The following is a 27,113-nucleotide window of genomic DNA, read 5'->3' on the forward strand; positions in this document are numbered from 1 at the left end:
TCCTGGATTTGGTGAATCCCTAATATATAGAGAGATAGATAGATAGATAGATAGATACACACACATATACACTATGGGGCAGATGTATCAAGGGTCGAATATCGAGGGTTAATTAACCCTCGATATTCGACTGCCGAATTATATTCCTTCGACTTCGAATATCGAAGTTGAAGGATTTTGCGCAATTTGTTCGATCGAACGATTAAATCCTTCGAATCGAACGATTTGAAGGATTTGAATCCATCGATCGAAGGATTATCCTTCGATCATAATATTGTTGGCAAGCCTATGGGGACCTTCCCCATAGGCTAACATTGGCCTCGGTAGGTTTTAGGTGGCGAACTAGGGGGTCGAAGAAATTTTTAAAGAGACGGTACTTTGACTTTTCGAAAAGTGGAACGATTTTTAGTTCGAATCGAAGTCGAAGGTCGTAGACGAAGGTCGAAGTAGCCAATTCCATGGTCGAAATTCGAACTATTTTTCCTCTATTCCTTCACTCGAACTTAGTGAATGGGCCCCTAAATGTTATACCAAATGACATAGTTACATCTGTATGCCTTTAAGGGAGGAAGAATAAAGACCCTTAAAAAAGATTTGCCTTCCCAATATACAGATTACATTTATGATCTGTTCCTTTTTCTTTTCCATCCTCCCCTCTTTACACTGTGTTTCTGTGCCTTTCCCAATTCTTTTTTTGTGATGTGTTTGTTTTATTGGAGCCTGGGGTGTTCTTTTGATCAACTCAATCTCTCTCTGGCACTTGAGCCCTGATTGGCTAAAGGGTTTAGAGGGAAAATCTTTAATTAAGTAGATAATCTCTTCTTAGCAAGTTTGCAACTCCATTTCTCTACCCCCTTGGCTCTCACTTGGGATCTCATACCGGGCCAGACTCAACACTTTGGAGAAATTTTGTCTGTAGTGTCTCAGGGTATTCCAGTTTTGGATTATGTTTTATACTGGATCCTTTTGGTTTATCTTCTTCATACTGCCAGCAATTCCGTTTTGCCACTCTTGGTAAGTACTGGTGGGGTGAGATAGGATATTATTACAAATCCCATAGTTAAATAATTCAAATCAAGTAGCCCTATGTAAAATCTACATTGAAAACCTAGAATAATAAAGGAATATATATATATATATATATATATATATATATATATATATATATATATATATATATATATATATATATATATATACATACATTAAATAAAAGCATTATAATTAAAACTAATTGGAAACTTTTAGGGAAAGATGGATTTTCAGAAAATGTAATACAACCCACAGCATTAGGACTATATAAAGTATTTGAACTGAATTTAATATAAATTGGAATTTTAAATAAAGTTTCTTGTTAAAACCAATATTCCAATTGTACAGTATATCTTGTGGAAATTGTGTTAGAATAATGTGCATGGCTACAAGCAGTACATTGTTAAACATACATTACAATATGTTTGAAGTATTAAGTCTATGTGACTGGACGGCTCGGACATTAGCAGTGCAGCTTTAATGAACGAGCATTTGAGGCTAGCAATGTAAAATAATGCAATTTTGGTTATGATTTATAATTTGATTTTGTCTTTTAAAGATACAGCTTGAATAAGCTTACAATGTGATATTTTTATTTGCTCAAAGTCTAAACAATATACATTTTTTTAGCTTGCTAATTGTGAACATATTTTCTGTGTCTTGTGCTATTACTGTGTTTTATATATTATTATGAAATATATTTTACAACGGTTGACATTTCATTCTTAGGCATGCGCAATGGTTCTTGCATTAAACTATAAATTAGGAACGGACAGTCTGCAGAGCTGAACTTGACTGTAGAAGCATTAGACTGGACCAGGCAACTGTAGATGTTTTGCTGTTTCTTATTTATTCATGCATGTTACTTTATAAATTAGAAGTCATGAAAACAAGAAACTGCAAGATATATAATGTGCTTCCTCTAGAACATTTTAGGTGTGTCTGTTTTCTAATATTAATTCCAATGTAGGTACATCTATCCTTTAATTCGCAGACCAGATTAAATACAAATCAGTACCCAGATTACTGTGCAATCAAACAAAAACAAAGTCTATGCATAAAGGATCTAAATTACTGACAGCACTCGATTTCTTCAGAGAATCCACAGAGCATTTAAGAAATAATGGCAAAATACACCCTTACATTCTAGAACCCATGACATGGAAGTGCTGTGTACAAATGCCACGGGACTGCTGTAAGAAAGTCCCATCATCATACTAAAGGGAAAACAACTGACAGGGTTTTAGCATACTGCAGTCAAAAATCATATTTAGCAGAATTATTTACTGTAGTAATTACTGGATGCTACCAGTCAAAATTCCATGGTTCTGCACCATTTATTAGGGTTTATTGTTCCTGTACGTTAAACCTTAAATAGCTAGATTTTTCGAAATTAGTAAAGTATATATTCTAAATATGATTTTTTTAAAAAACTTCTTAATATATTATTTTTCAGTGTATAATATACTAGGAACTAGATATGGGATCCTTTATCTGGTCTTCCATAGACTCCATCCTAATCAAATAATTATAATATTTAAAAGTGTTTCCTTTTTTTCTGTAATAATAAAGCAGTACCTTGTACTTGATCCCAAGTAAGATTAAATGAATCCTTATTGGAGGCAAAACAACCCAATTGAGTTTCATTAATGTTTAAATATTTTCTTAGCAGCTTAAGCATACTTAAAATATGGAGATCCAAATTAAAGAAAGATCCCTTATCTGGAAACCCCCAGGTACCAAGTTTTCTGAATATCAGATGGTCCCATACCTGTATAGATTTCTGTATGTTTTTTTTCTTTTACCTTTGTACTGTGTGCCTAGTAATTGTTTGTGACCCATAATACTACAATGATAGAAGCAGAAGACATGCAAATATTAAATCCTTACTTATTTGATTTGATTTTAAAAAAGCAATCTTCCCAACTTCTTTTTACTTTATATATCTATATATTCTTTTCCCCAATATGTAACAGCTTAAAAAACTTAAAAGTGCATACTGTATGAGTATAATCTATATTATGTAAAATATGAATCCGTTGTCCAGAAACCTGTTTTTCAAATAGATCCAGATTACAGGATGGTCATCTCCTGAAAAGCCCATTTTAAGCATATGCATTTCTATAATAATAAAACAGTACCTTGCACTTCATGGTAACTTAGCTGAATAAATGCATATTGGTGGCAAAACAACCCTACTGGGTTTATTCAATGTTTATATATTATATTTATATACCCCATGTATAACAATATACTCTTATAGAATACAGAGTCACACACACAGTGGAGGTATGTTAATAATCAGACCTGTTGTTGCACTTTGTCAAAATGAGATGACTTTGATAGACAGAGGAAAACAAATCAACTTAACTAAGTTCACAAATATTTGAATATTCAGAGCTCACTAGGGTTTGAGCCATGAGGCTTTATTTGCTGCTTTGGATTAAGGAACTGAAACATCTTACCTACTAACAAGATGTTCAAGTGTATAATGTGAAACATGTGATAAAGCAAATTAACCAAAAGGTAGTGGGCAATGAAATTAAAGGCAGTCAGCTCTTTATCTGTCTGGCGGAATCATCTTTTGCAATCCAATTCATAGGATTTAGAATGAGGTGACCCAGTAATAATAGTGACAGCCACATACCATGTCCTTTGACTCCAAATTCCAGGAACGTATTATCAGTATGGAATGTCTGTAGCATGACTTTACATTCTGGAACATATCTTTACTATTCAAGACCTCAGATACTTGGATTGAGTCTACAGGGGTGCTAAAAAAATACCTTTAAGGACATTAGAAATAACTAAATATATATCTTACTCATATCAACATTTAATTTTGTCCATGTTCAGGCTACAGGTATATCTAGTACAGTACTTGATCCCAACTAAGATATAATTAATCCATATTGGAAGCAAGACCAACCTACTGGGTTTATTTAATGTTTACATGATTTTCTAGTGGGCTTAAGGTATGAAGACCCACATTACAGACAGATCCATTATCCAGGAAATGACAGGTCCTGGGCATTCTGGATTTGCATGGACATTTTGTCTAGTAAAGGGCTGTCCTACTAGGGTTACCTTAAGACAGATGTGGACCATCATTCAATTCTTATGGTATTTAACTTAACAAAGGACTTTCTGATTCGGAATTTTCATCCTCGGGGTTTAATACATTTCTGAAAAATTCGTGATTTTTTAAAAGTCCGATTTTTTTAAAAAAAAAATCATGCATTTTTCGTGATTTTTGCATTCGGAGTTTAGTAAATAAACCCCTATTTTTGCGTTTGTTTGCTACACCATTAGAAACTCTAGATAAGGGGCCGATTCATCAAGGGTCGAATATCGAGGGTTAATTAACCCTCGATATTCGACTAGGAATTGAAATCCTTCGACTTCGAATATCGAAGTCGAAGGATTTAGCGCAAATTCTGCGATCGTACGATCGAAGGATTATTCCTTCGATCGAACGATTAAATCCTTCGAATCGAACGATTCGAAGGATTTAAATCCAACGATCGAAGGAATATCCTTCGATCAAAAAAACTTAGGCAAGCCTATGGGGACCTTCCCCATAGGCTAACATTGACTTCGGTAGCTTTTATCTGCCGAACTAGGGGGTCGAAGTTTTTTTTAAAGAGACAGTACTTCGACTATCGAATGGTCGAATAGTCGAACGATTTTTACTTCGAATCCTTCACTCGAATTTAGTGAATCGGCCCCTAAATGTTTAGGGTTTAGGCATTTGCATTATTATTAGCTTGATTATTTCAAAAAGTTTGTATAGCATTTTTAATAAGAAATATTTGAACATTTCTAGCACTGAACAGAGCTGTGGAATTTTTACTCCCTTTGAATAATTTTACAATGTATGAATTAAAAATAGCTCTTGGCATAATGTCATTACTGTTAAGAAACCCATAGCTGGTCCAAAACATAAGAATATTGATTTTGGGGGCATATTCTACTGACAACCAAATTTAATGGGATTCTGTCATGATTTTTATGGTGTAGTTTTTATTTCTAAATTACACTGTTTACACTGCAAATAATTCTCTCTACCATGTCAAATTTCATTCCTAACCCAAAAAGTGTATTGATGTGTAGGCAGCCATCTCAGGTCATTTTGCCTGGTCATGTGCTTTCAGAAAGAGCCAGCACTTTAGGATGATACTGCTTTCTGGCAGGCTGTTGTTTCTCCTACTCAATGAAACTGAATGTGTCGCAGTGAGAACTGGATTTTACTATTGAGTGCTGTTCTTAGATCTACCAGGGAGCGGTTATCTGCTATGGGGAGAAGGGAGGGGGCTATCACTCCAACTTGCAGTGCAGCACTAAAGAGTGACTAAAGTTTATCAGAGCACAAGTCACCTGACTGGGGGCACCTGGGAAACTAACAATATGTCTAGCCCCATGTCAGATTTACAAAATAAATATACAAAAATCTGTTTGCTCTTATGAAAAATGGATTTCATTGCAGAAGTCTGCTGGAGCAGCACAATTAACTGATGCATTATGAAAAGAGCATGTTTTCCCATGACAGTATCCCTTTGAGTGCTTTAATTGTTTTACAGAATTACCCCGTGCCCAATAATACTTGTGAAAATTCTCTCTAAAATGTCAGAAGTGGAAATATTGTACCAAGAGTTTCACGTTTCAGTTGTTTAGCTGTCGAGAATGTCATAGTCCTTGTGAGTTTGTAAGCCATATTTTTAAAATCAACAAAACAAGAAAATAAGGGCGCTCCACATTAAACTCATAAAATCTATTAATAAAATTTAGACAGGTATATATAGTATGCTTAATAATCAAAATATTGGTGGCCTCATAATCAATTCTTTTAATTTTAAAAATAGAGTGTCTCCTTTCTTAGCAGTCTTTACTTCCATGGTCAAAGATGAATACTGAATTCAGAAGAATATTTCAATGCTTATTTATAATTTTGTATAGATATATGGTACGTATATATATATATATATATATATATATATATATATATATATATATATATATAATTGCCATTTTCAATTGCCCTTCAGTTCAAATTAAAATTTCAAAATAACTTTAGATTTAATACAATGATGATTCACTAGTTATTGGCCATTAGATATCTTAGATATGCTCCTAGGAGTTGGAACAGAAATGAGCTGGGATCCATCAATTTATCTTGCCCTACATTCTTTACTATCCAAGGCTTATAAATCTTGTTTTATATTAATAATATAATATATTAATAATATTTTTAATATTTTTCCAGGACTGTGGCTTTCTGTTAAAAAACTAAATGGACAAAAAGGAATATTGGTGAGCCATCTGGTATGGTGATTGCTCCTTAAGTCCAAATATATGTTAACTGCTATATCCTTCTATGAGTATCAAGTGTAAGATCTAAAATAAACCACCTAATTATTATGTATATTAGAAGGAAAATGTTCATTCAAATTAAAATTAAACATTCCAGGGAAAACTGTATTTGTATATCTGGAATATATTACAATTTTCAAAAATATATTTCATGGCCACCCATGGTCTGGATGACTGTATTCTTACACTGTACAAGGACTGAGCATTCCTTATGACTTATAGATCAGAATGTTGGTATTGTCTTTAAGCCTTTATATACAATCTAAGATTTTACACTAATATCATCTGCAGGAGAATGTCAGTAACATGCTAGTGGGTCTGTTACAGATTTATGAAGTTTAGGGTCCACTGTCTTTTAATCTTTCATATCTGAATTGCCAAAAGTGCAGCTTGTCATATATGTGACATAAACAAATATCTAAAGGGAAGTTGGTCTTCTCTCAGTTCATTCCCAGGACAAGCAAGGCAGCTTTTACATAGGATAGTAAAATAGTCAGTCTTTAGTTTTAAAATTCTGACCTCATAAATTATCTTACATATTGATGACCACCGTGTCAGTATTACACAACTGTGATCCTAAAATAATCCAGCCTTTGCTGTAGAGAACATTCACATTCAAAACTCTTGGGGACACATTTACTAAGGGCCGAATTTCGAAATGGTAAAACTTCGAAATTCGACCATTGAATTGTAGAAATTCGATAGTTTTTTTGAATTTAGCGGTTTTCGATCGAATTCAAATCATTCGATCGAACGTAGAAATCGAGATTCGAACGATTTAATCGATCGAACGAACACTTTGCAAACAAAAAACTTTGACTTCTAAAAACTTAGCCAAGTACTGGCTATAGGTTATAGGAGGTCCCCATAGGCTAACATAGCAATTCAGCAGGTTTAAGGTGGCGAAGTGTCAAAGGCAAAGTTTTTTAAAGAGACAGTACTTCGATTTTTTACAATTCGAATCGAATTTTGGCCTATTCGATGGTCGAAGTACATGAAAAATTTCTTCGAAATTCGAAAATTCACTTTGAATTCACTTCGACCGTTAGTAAATGGGCCCCCTTATAGTTCATTTCATTCAATTTCAAATATAAATTCTGTCTATAGGACAAACCATGGTAGGGTCAATGTACTTCAGAACATAATGTTTTAAAAAATGAAAATTAAGTTGAATCTTAAGCTCCACTATGCTAGTCTGAACTACTATTGGAAACATCGACACTAGGGACCCAGTTTGGGAAATAGTTGCATTTAAACACGCAAGGAAGCTTGCTTGCAATTATCCTGTGTGCCTTGGGATTCTTTCTGCTACAATGCTTGCCTTGGGGCATAAAATCTTTATTTTTGCAAACTTATTCATTATCGTAATTTACATTGTTATGTGTTTATGAACAATGTTTTTCCGAGTTTTCTTCACCAACACAATCTGCTCTTGCTTGTCATTGTCTAGCAAAGATGTTTGAACTGCCTGTATCTTTCCAAGAGCCAGTGACTGTACCAGGAAGCAAGGGCCTTACATTTACTCATCTGAATAGCCCCATAGTGGGCTACTGATTACAATACCAGCAAATTCCCCAAAGCAATTAAACACTACTTGAAAGTCACCCCTTTGACTGTAGCCTAAAGGTGGCCACTGGCCATACACGGGCAGATTAAAGCTGCCGATAGTGGTCCTTTAGCCCGATTCGGCAGCTTATCTGCTCATGTGTGGGGCCTCCAGACGGGTCCAACCGATCGATATCAGGCCAAAAATGCGGTCCTGCGACCCGTCGGAGCCTATTTGTAGTATTGGAATCTGATCGTTCAGCCCCAGGGCCGAATGTTCAGATTCATCTAATATTGCCCAACCATTAGTGGGCATCTCGGGTTAAGATCCGCTCGTTTGGCGACCTTGCCAAACAGGCGGATTTTATAGTGTATGGCCCCCCTCTTCTGGCAGATAAAGGGAGTCTTCCTGTCCCAACAGCATGCAGTGGTTATCTTTATAGTAAAAGTTAAATCAGCTTTGCTATTTCAAATATTATAAATAAATTGCTATGCATTCATTCTTACAATATGCGGTCACATATGTAATTGGACAGCAGAGAACAGGATATCACACAGTAGGGGGCTGACCATTGACCAAGTGTGTGTTTTTTTTAACCACTTATGCTAAGAAAGGGATTTTTGATCACAAACTGTGCTAATGTGTTTGCACAGTCTTGGATTGCCTTGTAGGAATTGTGTTAATGAGAAAGGAGATGAAACAAAAGACACATGGAGATTGGGAGTAGATGGAGACAGTTAGAGAATTTATCTTTCTTTGGAATGATAGCACTAAAGCAAATTCACTCTAAAGCAAATATCCTGTTAATCTTATTGTGAAGGTAATATAGAAAATATAGATTGTGGCATGGAAAGGGCTGATCACTGCAATATCATATTCCCAAAATTCCTTGAAAATGCAGCAGCTTCCTGTTATAGTGCATTGGGATTCATGATCACACACCATCAATCAAGTCCATCTATGTATCTGTTCTTTTATTATGATTATTATTCATAAATTTAGTCTGTGTTTTGTCTCTTTACCTGCTACAGGAATGGAACCAGAATGCTTGGGACCTAGGGTTTTCCCAGATAAGGTGTCTTTCTATCATTTGGGTCTCTAACCTTAAATCTACTAAAAAATGAATGAATTAAACCCAATAGGCTGGCTATACCTCCGTTAAGGATTAATTATATCTCAGTTTGTATGAAGTACAAGGTAATGTTTAATTATTACAGAGAGAAAGGAAATCATTTTTAATAATTTGAATTTTTTCATTAAAATGGTGTCTATGGGAGACGGAATTTCCGTATTTTGTTGCTTTCTGGAGAACAGATTTCCAGATAACAGATTGCATACCCGTAACTGTCTCACCATAGTAAAGTCTCATATGGATTGAAACCTTTATGGGTATCTTCTGACAGTGCAGGTGGTTTCTAGGCCTCAAAACAATCTAATGAAAATGTTTAAGCTAAAAACCTCCTGTACCAGCAGAGTTTGCACTGAATTCAGTGGCAGCAGGGACATTTCTGAGGCCATTTCCACCATTAGCTTTAAGGAACTTAATGCTATACTGTCTATTCTGCTTTTTGTTAAAAGCGTAACATTGTGAAATTATGGAAAGCAATATGATTATAATTATGAGTGCCAAATCAATATTTGTACACTGGAAGCATCTTTTTATTTTTAGTCCAAAAAAATTTAGTTTTTTAAAACTTTACAGATAATATTTTAAAATACATACTGTTTGTACTTATAAATATTATTTCACCAACATTTATAACAACATTATTATTAATATTATTAACATGCATTTATATAGTGCCAACATATTTTGCAGCATGAACATGGGCAAAATATGCCACAACTCAACATGCATTTATAGCAACATGGGCCACAGCTGTCCTCTGTTAAAAGATGGCCATAGACGTGCAGATTTACCTTTATCGGATGAACGATCGTTCGGTGCCATCTCCCGACCTGCCACTAACCGTTCAGATCAAATAAAGTAGTAAAAGAACAGATCAGACGATGTTCTGCCCCTGACAGCAATTGTATGAAAGTTATGTCCGACAAAAGCTGCTGACAGTCTCCCACTGATATCGTCAGGCAATACATGCAGAGATATTATTATCGGTAGCCAACAGAAATTTTCTAACCTGTCCGATCTACTGAACGACCAATCACCATCTCACAAAAAAATGTCGGGACACCCCACACGGCCCGAAAATCATATGAAATGGAAATTCTCTCAACGATTATATTTGAATTGGGCTTTATACTATAAACCAAAACATCTACTTAGATTGTAAGCTCTAAGGGCATGGATCTCCTTCCTCTTGTCTTTGATACTTAGCTCTAATCTTTAATGTAGCTGTTCTCTGTATTTATTTGTATGTATTACAGCAATGACCCCTGTTTGTACAATTACTTCATTATTTTGCTGTAGTGCTGTATACTTAAGTTGCGCTATATAAATAAAAAAATACTTACATGCATCCAATAAGCACTGACAGAATCTCGTAGAACAAACCATGTCTTAGCAGAGTAAGGAAGTTTGTTACAACAATGCTGTTGTGTTTGACCCCTGTTTTCAGTAACTGTAGCTTATAGAATGTAAGCAAACACTTGGATCATAATATCATTGACATTCTTCTGTGCAGACTTTTCCAAGGTCAAAGAGTCAAAACGAGGAAGCGTCCCTGGGAATTAGGGATAGTTGGCTGTTAGGATTACCCAAAAAATCATGGCTTAATGGATATCATGTTACAGTTATCAGTGGTACACTATCAAATAAGCCTGAAAACAAAAATAAAGCCAGTTTTGGCACAATTCACTAAATAATACATATAACCCTAGTACAATGAAGATAACAGTTGTCTTTCACATATTTACTTGGTGAATTACGTATTGCTAGAGTTTAAGGTTTATAAAGTGACAGTAAAGTACAACATAATACTGTTTTCTGCTTCTGTACAGGAATATATACACACAACAATGTTCATTGGGTACATTGTCTTCCAAGCCCTCGATCTTCTTGTAATCAAGGCCAACTAAAGTTTGCTTCATATAATTGATACATTTGTGTACGTGGAGCAAAGGTCTTTAGCCACATCAAAGCTATTCTTCACTTTAACATAGTTCAATTACAGATTAGAAAGTATTGGTATTAACACTAGAGCCCACCATAAGGATTTCTAGTGTCCCAGGTGTGCCTGTGTATAAAGTTAATAGGATTATGTTAATGTTAACTCGTCACCAGCCGCACTGTTTTTACACATGCTCTTTATCCCCTTTTGTCCTATGTTATCACAGATTACCTCTTCAAATAAATCCCTTTAGTATCTTGCTAGATGTCCCCAGCCAAATGCTTTATTTAACCAAATCTGTGTCTGCCTTTTCCCACACCAAATATATTTGGTTTGAAGTGGTTGCATAAAGCGCTCTGTAAATTGCCTTTCAATGGAACCAGAAAGTAAATCATGTACAATTATGCAAGTCTCCAAGTGCAAGTTCCTCCTTCTGCCAACACCAGCTTTCTGTAATGGCTCCATGGAAATGGTTACCTAGAAACGTGTAAAATGTGCAAAGTGTTTTCCTTGGGAAAACCAATCAACTCTAGGAAAGCAATTATGTCAACTAATTTCCATGCAGATTTTGCTTGGGAAGATAATGAAGAGGAAGTCAATTATATTCCGCTATCCTCCTGCACATCTATCTTGTTGACATACTATTATTTTTCAGAGCTTCCTCAGTGGCATACATATAATAAACCTTAACCGTTAATTGTATTTGGTAAGCAACCTTATACTCACCAAAAAAAGGATTTTTGTAGTTTATCAAGTTTGGTCTTTTTGGGGGGTGCGTACGTACATTTTAGAAGTGATTTTGTGATATGCCATAGAATGGAGTGCGTTTTTTCCCCAAAAATAAAAAGTCGCAGCTTTGAAAAAAACCTTTGGGAGCCTTAACAGTTTTGCAAAAGAGAAACTCCATGTTGCACTTACCCTTTATTTAGGAGCTTTAGTGAGAATCACTTTTGAGCCACAGCTTACTAAAGAGATTCCGTCATGATTTTTATGGTATCGTTTTTATTCCTAAATTACACTGTTTATATTTTAAATAATTCACTCTACCATGTAAAATTTTATTTTTGAAACAATACATTTATCTTTTAGGGCAGAGACACCCTTGGAGATTCAGGGAGATTTAGTCACACGGCGACAAATCACCTCTTCTTTGTGGGACTAATCTCCCCGAACTGATTTCTTGCCGAATTGAAATTGCCAGCAGGATGGCACTCAGAGTGCTTCATTTTCCCGGAGAGCAAGTCGCCAGGCGACTAATCTCCACGAATCTCCATATGTGCCTCTGCACTAAACTGTAATATTGGTGTGTAGGCAGCCATCGCAGGTCAATGTGCCTGATCCTGTTCTTTCAGAAAGAGTCAGCACTTCACAACAGAACTGCTTTCAGATACGCTATTGTTTCTTCTACTCAATGTAACTGAAGGAGTCACGACTTGGGTTAAAGGGATTCTGTCATGATTTTTATGATATAGTTATTACACTGTTTTCACTGCAAATAATTCACTCTACAATATAAAATTTCATTCCTGAACCATCAAGTGTATTTTTTTGTATTTGTAATATTGGTGTGTAGGCAGCCATCTCAGGTCTGTTTGCCTGGTCATGTGCTTTCAGAAAGAGTCTGCACTTTAGGATGGAACTGCTTTCTGGCAGTTTCTCCTACTCATTGTAACTGAATGTGTCGCAAAACAGCGAAAATTCAGTCAGTTTGCACTAGCCTTTAGTTAGAAAAGAAAGGCAAGAAAGCTACATTCTTCAGAAGGCAAACTGATAAATGTAAGAATGCAAGCTTTCAAGAAAAAATGATGATGATTTTACCATGCCTGATGAAAGTTTCCTCGTGAGGCAACTTCGGAAAACGAAGCGCCGTGAGTGCCATGGCGCAGGAGATTTCTCATTCTAGCAGGTGGAAGACAGGGGGAAGCAGTTCGGGGAGATTAGTCACCCCAAAGAAGAGGCGATTAGTCGCCGGGTGACTAAATCTCCCCGAATCGCCTAGGGTGACCTTACCCTAAGAACAGCACTCAATAGTAAAATCCAGGTCCCACTGCGACACATTCAGTTATATTGAGTAGGACTAACAACAGCCTGCCAGAAAGTAGTTCCATCCTAAAGTGAGAGACGGTTTCCTACACACCAATATTACAACTAAAAAAAAAAAAAAATACCCTAGCTGGTTCATGAATTAAATTTTATATTGTAGAGCAGGGGGCCCCAACCTTTTTTGGACCGGGGACCTGTGCAAAAATTTTTTTTTTATTTGTAAGGACCAGGGGAGTGGGTTCAGGGATGGGGTTGGCGGTGGGGGCAGTCGGTGGCGGCTTGCAGCAAGTTTGGACGTGCCGGCGTCCAATTCGGCACGCCTCATTTTTGTGCGCTTGTCTCGGCGGCCCAGTGCAGGAGTGTCCACGGCCCGCTTCTGGGGCGCGGCCTGGCGTTTGAGGACCCCTGTTGTAGAGTGAATCATTTGCAGTTAAATTTAGAAGTAAAAACTCTCATAAAAAATGACAGAATCCCTTTAAAGGAGATTTAAAGATCCCAAAATGAATTGATATAGTCTTATGCAGAGTGATCCCCTAGTACTTTTACATCAATTTGTAGTGCTTTTGGAATTATCCACATTTATAGACTTCCAACAGCAGGTTTTTGGCTCAAGAACGCTTTCTGAAAGTTGATAGCAACTGTAGGATTAACAAACTATACAGGGAGTGCAAAGGAAATAGAGGTACTGATCTTAAAAGAGGGATGATATTAGCAATCTAAAACCATCAGAAAATGAATATAATTTGCAAAAGTGCTCAGAGGAGTTTATGAAAAATACTTCTAATCTTGTTTATTACAATGATCAGTTGACAGGAGTGAAATGTCAGGAATGCCCTCAGCAGCGACGTTGCATTTGTTCCCATCTTTGATGGTTTTTGTCTGTCTCTTGCAGGTCAGTGAACAATTTTCTCATGACTGGTCCCAAGGTAAGAGGCATCCCATTCAAAATGCTAGTTTTAAATGCTAGTTTTAAATGCTAGTTTTAAATGCTCGTTTTAAATGCTAGTTTTGGTTGGCTTAATAAGGGGAAGAGATGCATGCGTGTTATGGTTTCATCATAAAAAGTGTAACACCTATTTGGGCCATACGGGGTTAATTCACCAGCTAGTGCACTAGAGCATCGGTTACACGTGACTCTAACACTTCAGGTTAGGGCCTTCGCTATAGGGAAGATTAAAGGTGTGGTGTAGTTTAACTACAACTCCCTCAGGCTACTGTGCAATAACAAAAGACTTGGGTGCCAGGAGGTTCTTAATAAAACAGGAACAAGGTTTATTGAACTATACACGAGGCAAGTGACATCAGGTTTCTGCTCACGCAGGAGTTGAGGCAACAGCATATAGAGAGGTCACACAGATCTGCAGGCAGGCTCGCCTAAAGCAGACACAGACATTTCATGAGGAAGAGCCTCCATTAGGCATTTGCAGAATTCACACACATTCCCTCCTGGAAGTTGTCAGGAAAGCAGCTTCTACCCTACAGTCCCTCTTCACTGAGGTACCTGACTGGAGGCAACACACAGAGCCTCTGGGAAGCTACTCCCTTACTGCAAATCCTTGTTGGAGCTTCAGCTGCTCTTTCTCTCTATCCTATCTGCCTTTCTCTCCTAGAGAGACTATGACAAATCTGCCCTAGTATATCTATTTCTCATTCACGGGGTTACCTGGTCCCCGACTTGGACACATGCCTTCTTCTGGGCCTATTGCACTCAGTCCCCCTGAGCACATCCAGCTGGAATCACATCCAGAGGCAAAAGAGGAAGAGGCCACTCCTTACACACACTATATAGCAGTGTAGCAGGAAGCTGTCACACCTCTCCTGGCAGATCACTCTAAGAAAAAGGGTGGGGGCCTTAAAACTGCAGGGCAGATTAACCCGTAGGGGCCCCTAAAAAAGATTTTACAGAAAAAAATTAAACTTGAAATATCAATATTAAACAACTGACTAGATGAGCAATACAATTCAGCAATGTAAGAGTTTATCACTTGGACTCTGCTTTAACAAATATGTCTTTATGGGTGTCCACAAATAGGCTCAAGTGGGTCGTATCTGCCTCTGTGATGTTAATCTTGCTGCCTGTAGTTATGGCTCATTTCTGCCTCTGAGTTCCTGTTACAGCTGAACATGAATTGGATAGGCTAGAGGGATTCAATCTGCAGTCTAGCCAATCACTGTGCAGCTGGATCAGGATGATATTGTCAAGTGCACTCTCCAGTCAGATTTTCTTCCTGCTTACACTTGTTTATGAAGCCTTCCCTCATACAATCCTAAAATCCATGTTTTAACTTATTTAAAGCTCCCTCCTAAGCCAAATTACTTAGACACTTGCCTAGGGCCCTCCTAGTTTTACGGTCTGGGCCCTGGATCACCCCATCACCTGGCTGCGTCTTGCTGCACACCTGCCTTTGCTGATGCACACTCACTATAGCACGACACATTGGCAAGACATCATGAAGGGAAGGGCGAATAAATAAAAGGCCTGGGCATGAGCAAGATCATTCACATGCAGACTGGCTAGCTATCTGCTCTATTCTTTTGTCTGCTGCTATGGTCAGCTCCATTTTTCACTGATACAGTGCCACTGCCCCCCAAGTTGCTAGTATTACTACAGCAGAACTGAGCAAAAAAAAAACAAAATACAAAAATCCCAAACCTCATGGTGATTTCTATCCCTCAGTGAGCCCCCCCCCCCTCTGGCTTGAGCTGCCATTTTAATTAACCACCTGAGATGCCTCAGGACAACTCAAAACACCAGTGCTGGACTAACATTCCCGGAATTACTCTGTTAGGAACCGGGGGCATAAATAAGCTCCGTCCTGGACTTTCCCAGGTATCCTAGTAGTGACCTCACCACAGTATGTATACATAGACTTCTATACGTTCGGCTGCCAGACCGTGTGTCTCTCTCAGTCAGAGCTCTTTGAGAGACTGACCAGCCTGGGTTTTAATGGCTCCTGATAAGCCGTCTGAGGAATCAGACCCAGCTGGTGAGACTGTAGCACCTCGCTCTACTGCAGTGCCACAGTGTGTTGTTAAATGCTTTGGGCCACAATATGTGATAAACTGGTGGGGGGCTCAGAGTCTGTGTTCTGATGCACTTTGTGATTCTACTGCTGCCATTTTGAGCATGTTAATGTGTGTAAAATGGACATGGTGTATGGGAATGTAGCCACAAAATGGGCATAGCCAAAACAATCTTCATATTTATTTCTTTCTGCTTCTTTTAAAGTGGGGGCCCAATTTAAAGGGGAGCCCCAAAAGCACTACATTGTATAAGGCCCCAATTAGTCTTTATCTGGCTCCCTTCTTCTTATAGTGATTCTGCCTACCTACTTGGCCCAGTCTTTCAGATATTGCATCCTGCCTCTGCCCTGCCCTGCCCTGCACAGTCATTCCTCTGCCAACCCTCGTGCCATGATTACTTTCTCAGTCCACATTATAATCCCCCCCATAGGAACCTGATTTGCTCTTCAAACATTCTGCCGTCCCTAGCATTAGCTTGGGGACTTCTAATATTTTTACATATCTTATATCTTCCCCCCCGGAAATATTTGTCCAACTGACAAGGTGGGTGTAAGGGCCCAAGACAAGCAGAAAATGTTTTAATGGTTCTGTTCTGCTTGCACTTTGCCTACTGGAAGTGTTAAGCCTAGTTAAAGGCAACTTGTCACCTTAAAGGGATACTGTCATGGGAAAAAAATGTTTTTTTCAAAACACACCAGTTAATAGTGCTGCTCCAGTAGAATTCTGCACTGAAATCTGTTTCTCAAAAGAGCAAACAGATTTGATTTTTTTATATTTAATTTTGAAATCTGACATGGGGCTAGACATATTGTCTGTTCCCAGGAGCCCCCAGTCATGTGACTTGATAAACTTCAGTCACTCTTTACTGCTGTACTGCAAGTTGGAGTGATATCATCATTTGAAATAAAAAAAATACATCATAAGAATCTTGATTCTTAGAATTCACAATCACATCACACAGGCAGTCGCCATTTTGTGGACACTGTTATTAAGGCAAGCTTTGCATCATGCCAAAATCTTGTTTATGCACCAGAATGGGGCACCTGATGCCCATGCACAAGCACTGGCTACACAATGAAATGCTGAGGAAGGGGGGATGTAGGGAGTGACAGGTATACTTTAAATTCCCTCCACAAATCTCATATAATGATTAGCTCCAATCTAATCCAATTACAAAACATCACATGATTTTACCACTCATGCGGTTCTATTTGCCCTAATTTCATTTGCAAATTAGGGCTTGTATTCGGTTCTGTATTTTGACAAATCTTTCACAAAGGATTTAGGATTCAACTGAATCCTCAAATAGTGAATTCTGTGCATCCCTATATATATTCTTTATATGTATATAAATAAATAGATAGAATATATACTGTATATAAAACTAATTGAAATGACTATAGATATGGCTATTGAATTTGTTCAAAAAGTACACCAGTCCGCTTTTAAAGGCATTAATATAATCTGTCATCCCAACATCACTGGGTAGGGTAACTAGAATTCTATCTACATTTGTACTTTACAAATTCAACATCTGTGATGCATTTAAGTAAAAATAAATAACAGATTTTTTCTTATTCCAGGCCTACCTTATCTACTCAAGCAGTGTGGCTGCTGGAGCTCAGAGTGGTATTGAGGAGTGCAAATATCAGTTTGCCTGGGACAAGTGGAACTGTCCTGAAAGAACCCTGCAGCTCTCCAGTCATAGTGGACTACGAAGTGGTAAGAAACACTTAGAAAACAACACAGTTTGGTGGTGTATTGATTTTACACTGTCTGTTTTTCTAGACTGTATCTAGTATGTCCAGAGCACTATATATCTTATTCTACCTTAACCTGGCTTATTTGTTATGGTTATTCAAACACATTTTTCAAGATGGAACAGCACAGCTTGTCCATTGAAACTTTATAAAGGGCCAAGCCTGGCCCAAATGTGGCTGTATTGCCTTATAAAATAACAAAATAAAGGCGTTTTTATTCTTCATAGGACATGTGGTGCTTAGTGATGGGCGAATTTATTCGCCAGGCGCAAATTCGCGAAACGCCCGCGAAAATTCGCCCGAAAAAATTCACTGGCGTCAAAAAAAATTTCCGCCGAAAAACGAGACGCCAGCGCCATTTTGCTAATTTTCCGGCAAAGCGAAACTGCGCAAATTCGCCCATCATTAGTGGTGCTGTTCCATCTTGAATTTTATGTATATGCCCAGTGGAAAGTGGCCATTGGGGAACCTGCACTACATTGAGAACTGAATTGTTGTTGTGCTGACTACTCTTTGTTTTATACATACACTTTGAAAACTTAGCAGCAATGCTACATTAGGAACTTAGACACTAACATACAGAGTGTAGTTATAAATTCAGCGTTTGCAACCCTTTCTCAAGAATATAGGCCAAAAGGCAAACCAGAGCAGGCTCACTGTCAGTTTAAACCCATGAAGGGGTAAATGGTTACTTTGTACCCCTAAACAGTGGTATGGGCTGATATTGTCCCCAGTAATGCTAGTTCTTTGTCAGCTACAGAGGATATGGCTGATGTTACACTGAATCTGGCTATGCACAGACCATCTAAAGTCAGTAGCTTCTCTCATATCTGCCAAATATATGGGCATAGGGGCACACAACTAAAGTGCGAAGCGGTGCTTGTACTCATGGTTGGTGCTGCCACTCTCTGTGCTTTCCACCACACTGGCAAAGCAGGCTTTACTTAAGACTTTTGTGTTCCTTGATCCTGTAAGTGCTCTCGCCTTGCCCCTCCTGAATGACATCACGGTAGAACTTCATGAACTTTTTTAGAGATAAAAGTAGACAGTTTATGCTTCATTCTAGCATTGCACTACGGGTGCTAGAGTGTGACAAAGTGCATAACAATATCTTGCTTTGCTCTTTAAAACCTCACCCCTTTGGAACTACAATAAATAGTCATGTGAAAATTGGGTCCATCTCCTCAACTGCTCATTTTCTGAAATGCAGCCATTCACTAATATTTACTGATAGGAGCCCCACTGTGGCTACACACATGGAATGTCAACCAATTCAACACCATTAGAAAACCTTTTCTATGAATTAACACACGCTATATAGTTACTAGTAACCTCTGAAAACTGTTCTTCACCTAGAAAGAACATTTGAACGATATCTGCCAAATCAAATAAATCCTGTTGAACTTTTAGTTGCTTTTAACCAACATGCTGGCCTTGAATTGTAGTCTTTGTATGCAATATGTGTTAATTAAAATAATCAGAAAGTGAAGGCAATTAGAATAGAGTAGACCATTTGCTATTTTATTTCAGTCACTATTGCATTTCTGGAGGCTTTCTACACTTAAGGGGCTTGTGTCAATCTACAAGGAATTGATCATATTTGTTTTGGATTGACGATAATGGTAATAAATAGCAATAATTATTTAGAATCGATCCTTTCCTAACAATGCCAGTTTTATCATTCATCGATTTAAAAATTGTATCTACCTGGTAAAGCATGAAATTAAAGTACAGCTTTTTTTCCTCTGAGTTCTCTCTTCTTATTGGGAGTGACTATTTCTACATTTATTAGTCCAATAAAGTGGACTTTCCATAACTGTAACTTGATTTTGGTTTGTCAGTATTCCATTACCATTAAGACACTACTTTAAAGTTACAAGAAAATCCAAATACAGTCCAAGTAGACTGCCTTGTTCCCATTCTTGAGTGAGGTTAAAGCCTCAACTTGCCAAGTATGCTCTTTTCCAGACTTGAACATCCATTCTACAGGAGCATCTCCTGCAGGCAGCGGTCTCTATGACACTGGACCTACTTCCCCAGTCTGGAGCATTAATTTCAACCGGATCCTCTTCTCTAGATTGGAATCCCATTTCAACAAGACCTTCTTATCCCGTCTCCAGATCCCATTTCCACAGGGTCACACTGTGCAGTCTGCAACCTCCCTTTCTACAGGATTCCTTTCTCCAGGTTAGAGTTTTCCTTTTCGTAGGACCACATTCCAAAAATGTAATCCTGCACTTCCACAATTTCATATATATATACAGTGTCTCCTGCTGTGCATCCTCAACAAGAAGATTCAACTTTGCATCACATCGCATATACTAAGCAACATTGCAACTCTCCAAAGGCTTTTTGGTTAATAAACTGTTCTATTAGGAATATTATATAGTTGAGTTGAAAAATAGCAATGGCAAAAGCAGATATTGTTTTTTTTTTTGTCTGCAGACTATGTTGTCCAAAGCCCAAACCATCTTAGACGCCTCCTTTCTTAATGTAAACATATTAGATTGTATTATCAATGTATTTTTGCAGACAAACAGGCATAAATGGGCACGTCTTTAGTGTTCATGTCTTTACTTGTTCTAATTAATTAGTAATCATCTAGTCCTTTTTAACAATGTAATGCTCATTAAGAGTCTCATTCTGAAATCATGACTAGTGATGGGCGAATTTGTTCCGTTTTGATTCGTCAAAAAATGTGCAAATTTCCCACAAAACGGCTAAAAATGACCGAAACGCAATTTTTGACACTCCGGTGAATTTTCGCTGCAATTTCCGGAGGCGAAATGTGGAAATTCATTCCGAATTTGTGCCTGCCGAATTTAGTCGCCCATCACTAATCATGAAACATGAATAATAACTACTATACATATATATAGTGTATTTCTTTCAAAGACCACAAATAGTCAGTCACATATACGCAAATATACGCAAATAGTCAGTCACATCTGCGGCTCAAAAAAGTTTTTGGTACAATTTTAGAATGTTGCCTATTATGCAGTCAATTTTTATCTAGAGAGTGACTAGATGTGAAACATGAAAAGGGGATCCCTTGCACCATGAAATAGAGTGGATGCAACGGGGCAAGCGTTTTGATGTGTAGTTGTCAGATATTGAAAAGATCACTTTATATAAGGGGGAATGCTGTTTGATTAGGGCTCTTCAGTGGCATCACCATTGCCCAAGTATCACATATAGACCAAGTGTAAGCACTTTAGCCAGATGCTTTTCTGACCTTTATTCTTTTAAATTATATTTCTGTTCTGTCGCATATTTTCTGGATTCACTTTTTGTGCCATATTGTCGTTATTTCTGATTGTCTACAAACGCCAACAATGACAGTGGTCCTATGAAAACGAAAACTCTGGTATTTAAAGATGGAGCATTGAAATATTTAAACTGGTGCAGATCTGTGTTATGGTTTTCTTCTGAATTGGTTCTAAAATTATTTTTTAACATTGACTGTGAAATGTACACATATATTCCATGCCACCAGGTTTAATCAACATATTCTTTCTGTTGGGACTCAAATCTTGTGCAGTCTGGAGACTTCTTCTAGTCTTCTTACTTTCACCAGAAATTAAAGTTCTAATGTATTTCACTAAACCTACCCTTATGGATAAAGTTTGTGATATTTGACCTACACTAACTGATTCATTGTCAAGGATTCCCTTTCAACAGGAAGTGACCTGTACTGGTATTTTGTTTGGTATTGTACAGTGCAAAATGTAGTAATGGTGCACAAGTATTGGTTCATTTATTTTGAATTCAACATCAAGTTAAAGAGTTAGGAGACAACCAGACACACATATTTAACAATTATACCTGCAACTAAAAAAAAAAAAATTCCAGAGGCCAGTTTGCACCCCACAGCAAACATTTTTTTAGGATCTCTGAAACATTCTGGAAATATCTGTGGGCCCTACCCAGTGTTTGATGGGGTCATCTTTGTGTGTTATTATGCTCCTGCCAGAGGGAAACTACTGTATCAACTTCCATTGTCATGTTTCTAAATGTAAAGTGAGTTATTTAAGGCACTTCTTCAGATAAGGGAATTTGCTGAAGGACATTTTTTTTTGTTTTTTTCAGCAAACCGGGAAACTGCTTTCGTCCATGCAATCAGCTCTGCCGGAGTCATGTACACCCTAACAAGGAACTGCAGCCTTGGAGATTTTGACAATTGTGGCTGTGATGATTCCAGGAATGGACAACTTGGTAAGAAGTATGGTTTCTTCATACCAGTGGCTATATAGAAAAAGCAAACCCCTGTCCCGGTCATAGAGGGGGCTGGACTGTTGGGTCTGCTTCCTCTATAGCTAATAAAAAAAAGCCCCTCCTCCCCAGCCTCTCTCTTACCTGGAAAACAAGTCGGGCATGAGTGGGAGGAGCCGGTTGGGGAGTGGGTGGGGCAGAGGCAGAGGCAAGGCGGGAAGTGGGTGGGAGGATGGGGATCAGAGTGCGCCGGGCCCTTCTGAAGATCTCCACTACTTCATACTGTAGGTTTTTTCAATTAACACAGAAGATCACTGGAAAAAATAGTGCACTTGAACTGTTGACAACAAATAGTTTTAACTGCAGAAAAGAGTTGTGAAGGAATGTACATCGGAGCATGTGTACATTTGACAGATATATTTTCAGTCTGAGCCCCACTTTTAGCTATGAGCTTAAAGGAGAAGGAATACCATTTTCTACTTGGGGGTGCCAAAAGTTAGGCACCCCAAGTGACTACTTTTACTTACTGGACACCCTGGGCCAGTGCTCCTATCAGCAGAGAACCACACTGGCCCGGGGTTTTTCTAGAGAGCACCAACTGAGCGATCCTCTTCCTGATTCTTCAGGTCTTCTCGTGGTTGCGCATGCACAGTAGAGTGAAAAGTCGAACTTTAATGAAAAAGCCGGCTATTTCGCTCTACTGCGCATGCATCTGCCCTGGTAAATTTAAAAACTGAAGAAGCAGGAAGAGGATCGCTCCATGGTGCTCTCTAGAAAAACCCCAGGCTGGTACAGTTTTTCCTGGGGTGTAAAAGCAGTCACTTGGGGGTGCCTAACCTTTGGCACCCCCAAGTAGAAAATTGTATTTCTTCTCCTTTGATCACACTTCACAAACAGAACAATATATTTGGACAAGTTACCAGGCTTATTGGTTATGGCCATGGTTTATTGCAAAACACCCAGCTCTATAAAGTGAATATCTTTTATACATGGATCCCGTATTATGAATTAAAGATGAAATCAAGGAAAACATAAATATCTTTAAATTGATTCTTCCTGATTTCGTTTGTTCATCATTTTTCTTCTTTTCAGGAGGACAAGGATGGCTCTGGGGTGGATGTAGTGACAATGTGGGTTTTGGAGAGACTATTTCCAAGCAGTTTGTGGATGCACTGGAAACAGGACAAGATGCCAGGGCTGCCATGAATCTACATAACAATGAAGCCGGACGAAAGGTATAGTTCTACCATAGAAAAAATTGTGAAATGATGTGTAATGCTATTGACAAATGATCCACAGGGTTACTTACAAAGCATTGAGGCATATGCAGATTAATATCAGCAGGCTAGGACAGGTGGATGAGACAGCTGAGAATGTGACTCCCCTGCGGATGTAGTCAATTAGTAAGACAGACCTCCAGGTAGATATACTTAACAAGTGGTGCGGATCCCACCCAGTGGAGTGGTCAGGGAGAAGAATCTAAGCCTGACACCCTATCCACTGTGGTCTCTTCACTATAGGCAATCTAGGAGCCTTGGGAATCTACTCCCTGCTACACCTCCTTGATGGAGCACAAAGCTGCTCTTTCTCTCTCTCTCCTCACTATCTTACTCTCCTAGAGAGTACTATAACAGATCTAATACTGTCTCTAGCTGGCCTCATTCATGGGGTCCCTGCTCCCTGACTTGTCTCTCTAGAGGTACTGGTTCCTCTAGGCCTAGGGTAAAAGGGTTTTACTGGGCCAAGGTGTAACCAGGCTCAGTGGGAACATCCAGGTGGTTAGGACACCAGGAGCCAAAGAGGAAGATCCACCTCTTTCCAAGCACAATATTAAAGTGTGGCAGAAAGTGGTCATTACACCTCTTGGCCAATAAGTTGGATAGGTAAATGATAAACTAGATACATTGCCCAGCAACTAGGGAAAAGAGGATTTAAATCCATAGGGGCATATTAACACTATGGGACCCTACAGATACAGTAGGTATGAAGCCTAAATCTCACTTTTATTAACATTAGAGGAAAAACATGTTTTTTTCAAAATGCATCAGTTAATAGTGCTGCTCCAGCAGATTTCTGCACTGATATTTTTTTTTTAAAACAGCAAACAGATTTCTTTATATTTAATTTTGAAATCTGACATGGGGCTTGACATATTGTCAGTTTCCCATGTGCCCCCGTCATGTGACTTGTGCTCTGATAAACTTCAGTCACTCTTTACTGCTGTACTGCAAATTGGAGTGATACCACACCCTCCCTTCTCCCCCCAGCATCCCATAAGCAGAACAACAGGAAATTATCCAGATAACAGCTCCATGGTAGATATAAGAACTGCACTCAATAGTAAAAATCCATGTCCCACTGATACACCTTCAGTTATAGTGAGTAGGAGAAACAATATCCTGCCTGAAAGCAGTTCCATCCTGAAGTGCTGGCTCTTTCTGAAAGCATATGATCAGGCAAAATGACCTGAGATGGCTGCCTACACACCAATATTACAACTCAAAAAAAATACACTTGTTGGGTTAGGAATGAAATTTTACATAGTAGAATGAATTATTTGCACTATAATAAGTGTAATTAAGAAATAATAACTACATCATAAAAATCATGACAGAATCCCTTTAAGGCTGGGTTTTCATAATAACCTTGAGGAGCAAATTGTTTTTATTCACACCCAAACTGGCATGGGCTATGCCAGCCATTGTTCTGGGCCATCCTAGATAGTGAGTGGTCTTACGGTTTAGGAACTACTGCATTACCCTGACCAATGTTATAAAAGGGCCCTCATAGCCATAGATTACAGGACTTCAAATCTGCCATATTCAAACTTGACAGTTAATAGTACTAGTAAAGGAAAGGAGAACTATAGCTAACAGAATATTGATTTTTTTTAAATGCAGTTATCCAGATTCCAAGCTTCATATAAGCATTATTTTTCAAGGGTTTTTATAGCTTCAAACATTCCTCTCTCTGAATACCTGCAATAAAAAAGAAATATCTTGATAAGCAATACTTCTGCTTTCTTTTACTAGTAAGGCTTTGATGTAGGAGAGGTCCACAAGCTGTGTCTATGGGTGTGTGTAGTAAATATTATAGGTGCTTTTATATTTCTATAATGAAACCATTTATTTTTCATTCACATGCAGGCAGTAAAGAGTACCATGAAGAGGACCTGCAAATGTCATGGTGTATCCGGAAGTTGTACCACGCAGACCTGTTGGCTTCAGCTACCAGAATTCAGAGAGGTGGGGAATTATTTGAAAGAGAAATATCACAAAGCCCTTAAAGTGGATCTTTTCCATGGAGCAGGTAACAGTGCTGCCAGTAGAGGAGCCATTGCTGAAACTTTCAGATCCATTTCAAAAAAAGAAATAGTACATCTTGAAGATTCCCCGGACTACTGCCTGGAGAACAAGACTTTGGGACTTCTGGGTACAGAGGGCAGGGAATGCCTTAAGAGAGGCAAAGCACTCAGCAAGTGGGAGAAAAGAAGCTGCAGACGTCTTTGTGGTGACTGTGGTTTAGCCGTTAAGGAACGAAGAGCAGATATGGTATCAAGCTGCAACTGCAAATTTCATTGGTGCTGTGCAGTCAAATGTGAGCAGTGCAGGAAAAGCGTCACCAAGTACTTTTGTGTCAAAAAAGAAAAACGCGGAGGAGGCATTCCACGCAAGAAGGAATCCAAGCTTAAGAAGAAACTTTAGACTATTTAGAGCCATGAACTTTATGTTTTTGAAATCATAGCACACCTACATGGACAGTGAGAGTGCACCAATCCAGCTAGGAAAAGAAAGAAAATGTTATTATTTTAGAGTAGGAGTTTAGAGAACGCATGCGATGACAATGGGGGTTTCAATAGCTTGGGTTTATAAAGTGCTTGTACAATGAACTCTAGGATAAGTATTGCCAAAGCCAATGTTTTAAAAACAACTTGCATACTATGCTGTTAAATGTCCTTGCCAGATAAATATGTATACGATTTTGGCAAAGCAAACAAACATGTGTATCCTTTAAAAATAAGCCAACATAACAATGTAGGGTGCAACCGATACATATACTGAGGCACTGGCATATTTTTCAGAGGCAAGTTTGGTGTGTCTATTGACGCGGGTAGGAATGGGAACCCTGAAACTACCACCACCTTTAGGGTCAGTCCACACGAGCAGATTCGGGGAGATTAGTCGCCCCAGCAACAAGTCCCCTCTTCTTCAGGGCAACAATCTCCTCGAACTGCCTCCCCCTGCCGTCTGCTGGCTAAAATGAAAATCCCTGTGGCAATTCACACGCGGCGCTTCGTTTTCCGAAGTCGCCCAAAGTTTCCTCGCAAGAAAACTTCGGGTGACTTTGGAAATCTGCTTGTGTGGACTGACCCTTAAGCTCCTGCATTCCCCTACGTCAATAGATGCACTTAATTAAATTCAGAACTGGAAAATACACTTTAAACAATAGTGTCCATTTGTGCAGCAAATGCAGCAAAGTTTGTGTGACCATAACTTTAGTAAAGGACCTCCATATTATCCTGTTGTGCCCAATTACCTACAACTATTTCACTTATTACCATTCTCATGGACTTTATACGGCTATTTTTCTAAATGATATTTCGTAATTAAGTATGTTTAATCATTAACGATTAATACTTCTATAAGCAGAAAAATGTTGGGTTGTAACTATTTAATGTGTACATAGAAAGGCAAGCACTTTTACATTTTAATTTATTGCACAGGTTATGAATATAAATATTAACATTATCTGTGTTTTTTATGTACAGTAAATATTTTTAGATATGGGATTTTACCTACTGGGCATTTTACAGGAAACATGAATCTTTGGATAGGAGAATTATGCTAGAAAATGTCGTAATGTTTCAGGTGTCTGCATGGAGTAGCTGCTTGGCTAATTAAAGTTTCATTAAAACACTATAAATAGGCAGTGTCTTTAACTGTAATTTTACAACTACTGGTAAAGTTGGAAACAAGTGCTTGTTTAAAAATAAGTTTGCATCAGATTTCTGAAAATGTAAATATTGTGATATTGTGTTAATAAAGTAGGCTTATCATT

At 38.2% G+C, this 27,113-nt stretch overlaps 1 protein-coding gene across 2 annotated transcripts; it reads left to right on the forward strand.

Annotated features, from left to right (window-relative positions):
- Window positions 1-670: 670 nt before the first annotated feature.
- wnt8b.S (Wnt family member 8B S homeolog) lies at window positions 671-27,113 on the forward strand. Of its 2 annotated transcripts, NM_001090285.1 has the most exon segments (7): window positions 829-1,014; window positions 13,952-13,985; window positions 17,667-17,805; window positions 19,812-20,030; window positions 21,933-22,058; window positions 23,148-23,290; window positions 25,202-25,821. In NM_001090285.1, coding segments are annotated over 7 exon segments (1,287 nt in total). In that variant the 5' UTR covers window positions 829-946; the 3' UTR covers window positions 25,760-25,821.

This window comes from Xenopus laevis, chromosome 7S (genome assembly GCF_017654675.1).
Source record: "Xenopus laevis strain J_2021 chromosome 7S, Xenopus_laevis_v10.1, whole genome shotgun sequence".
Taxonomy (NCBI): Eukaryota; Metazoa; Chordata; class Amphibia; order Anura; family Pipidae; genus Xenopus; species Xenopus laevis.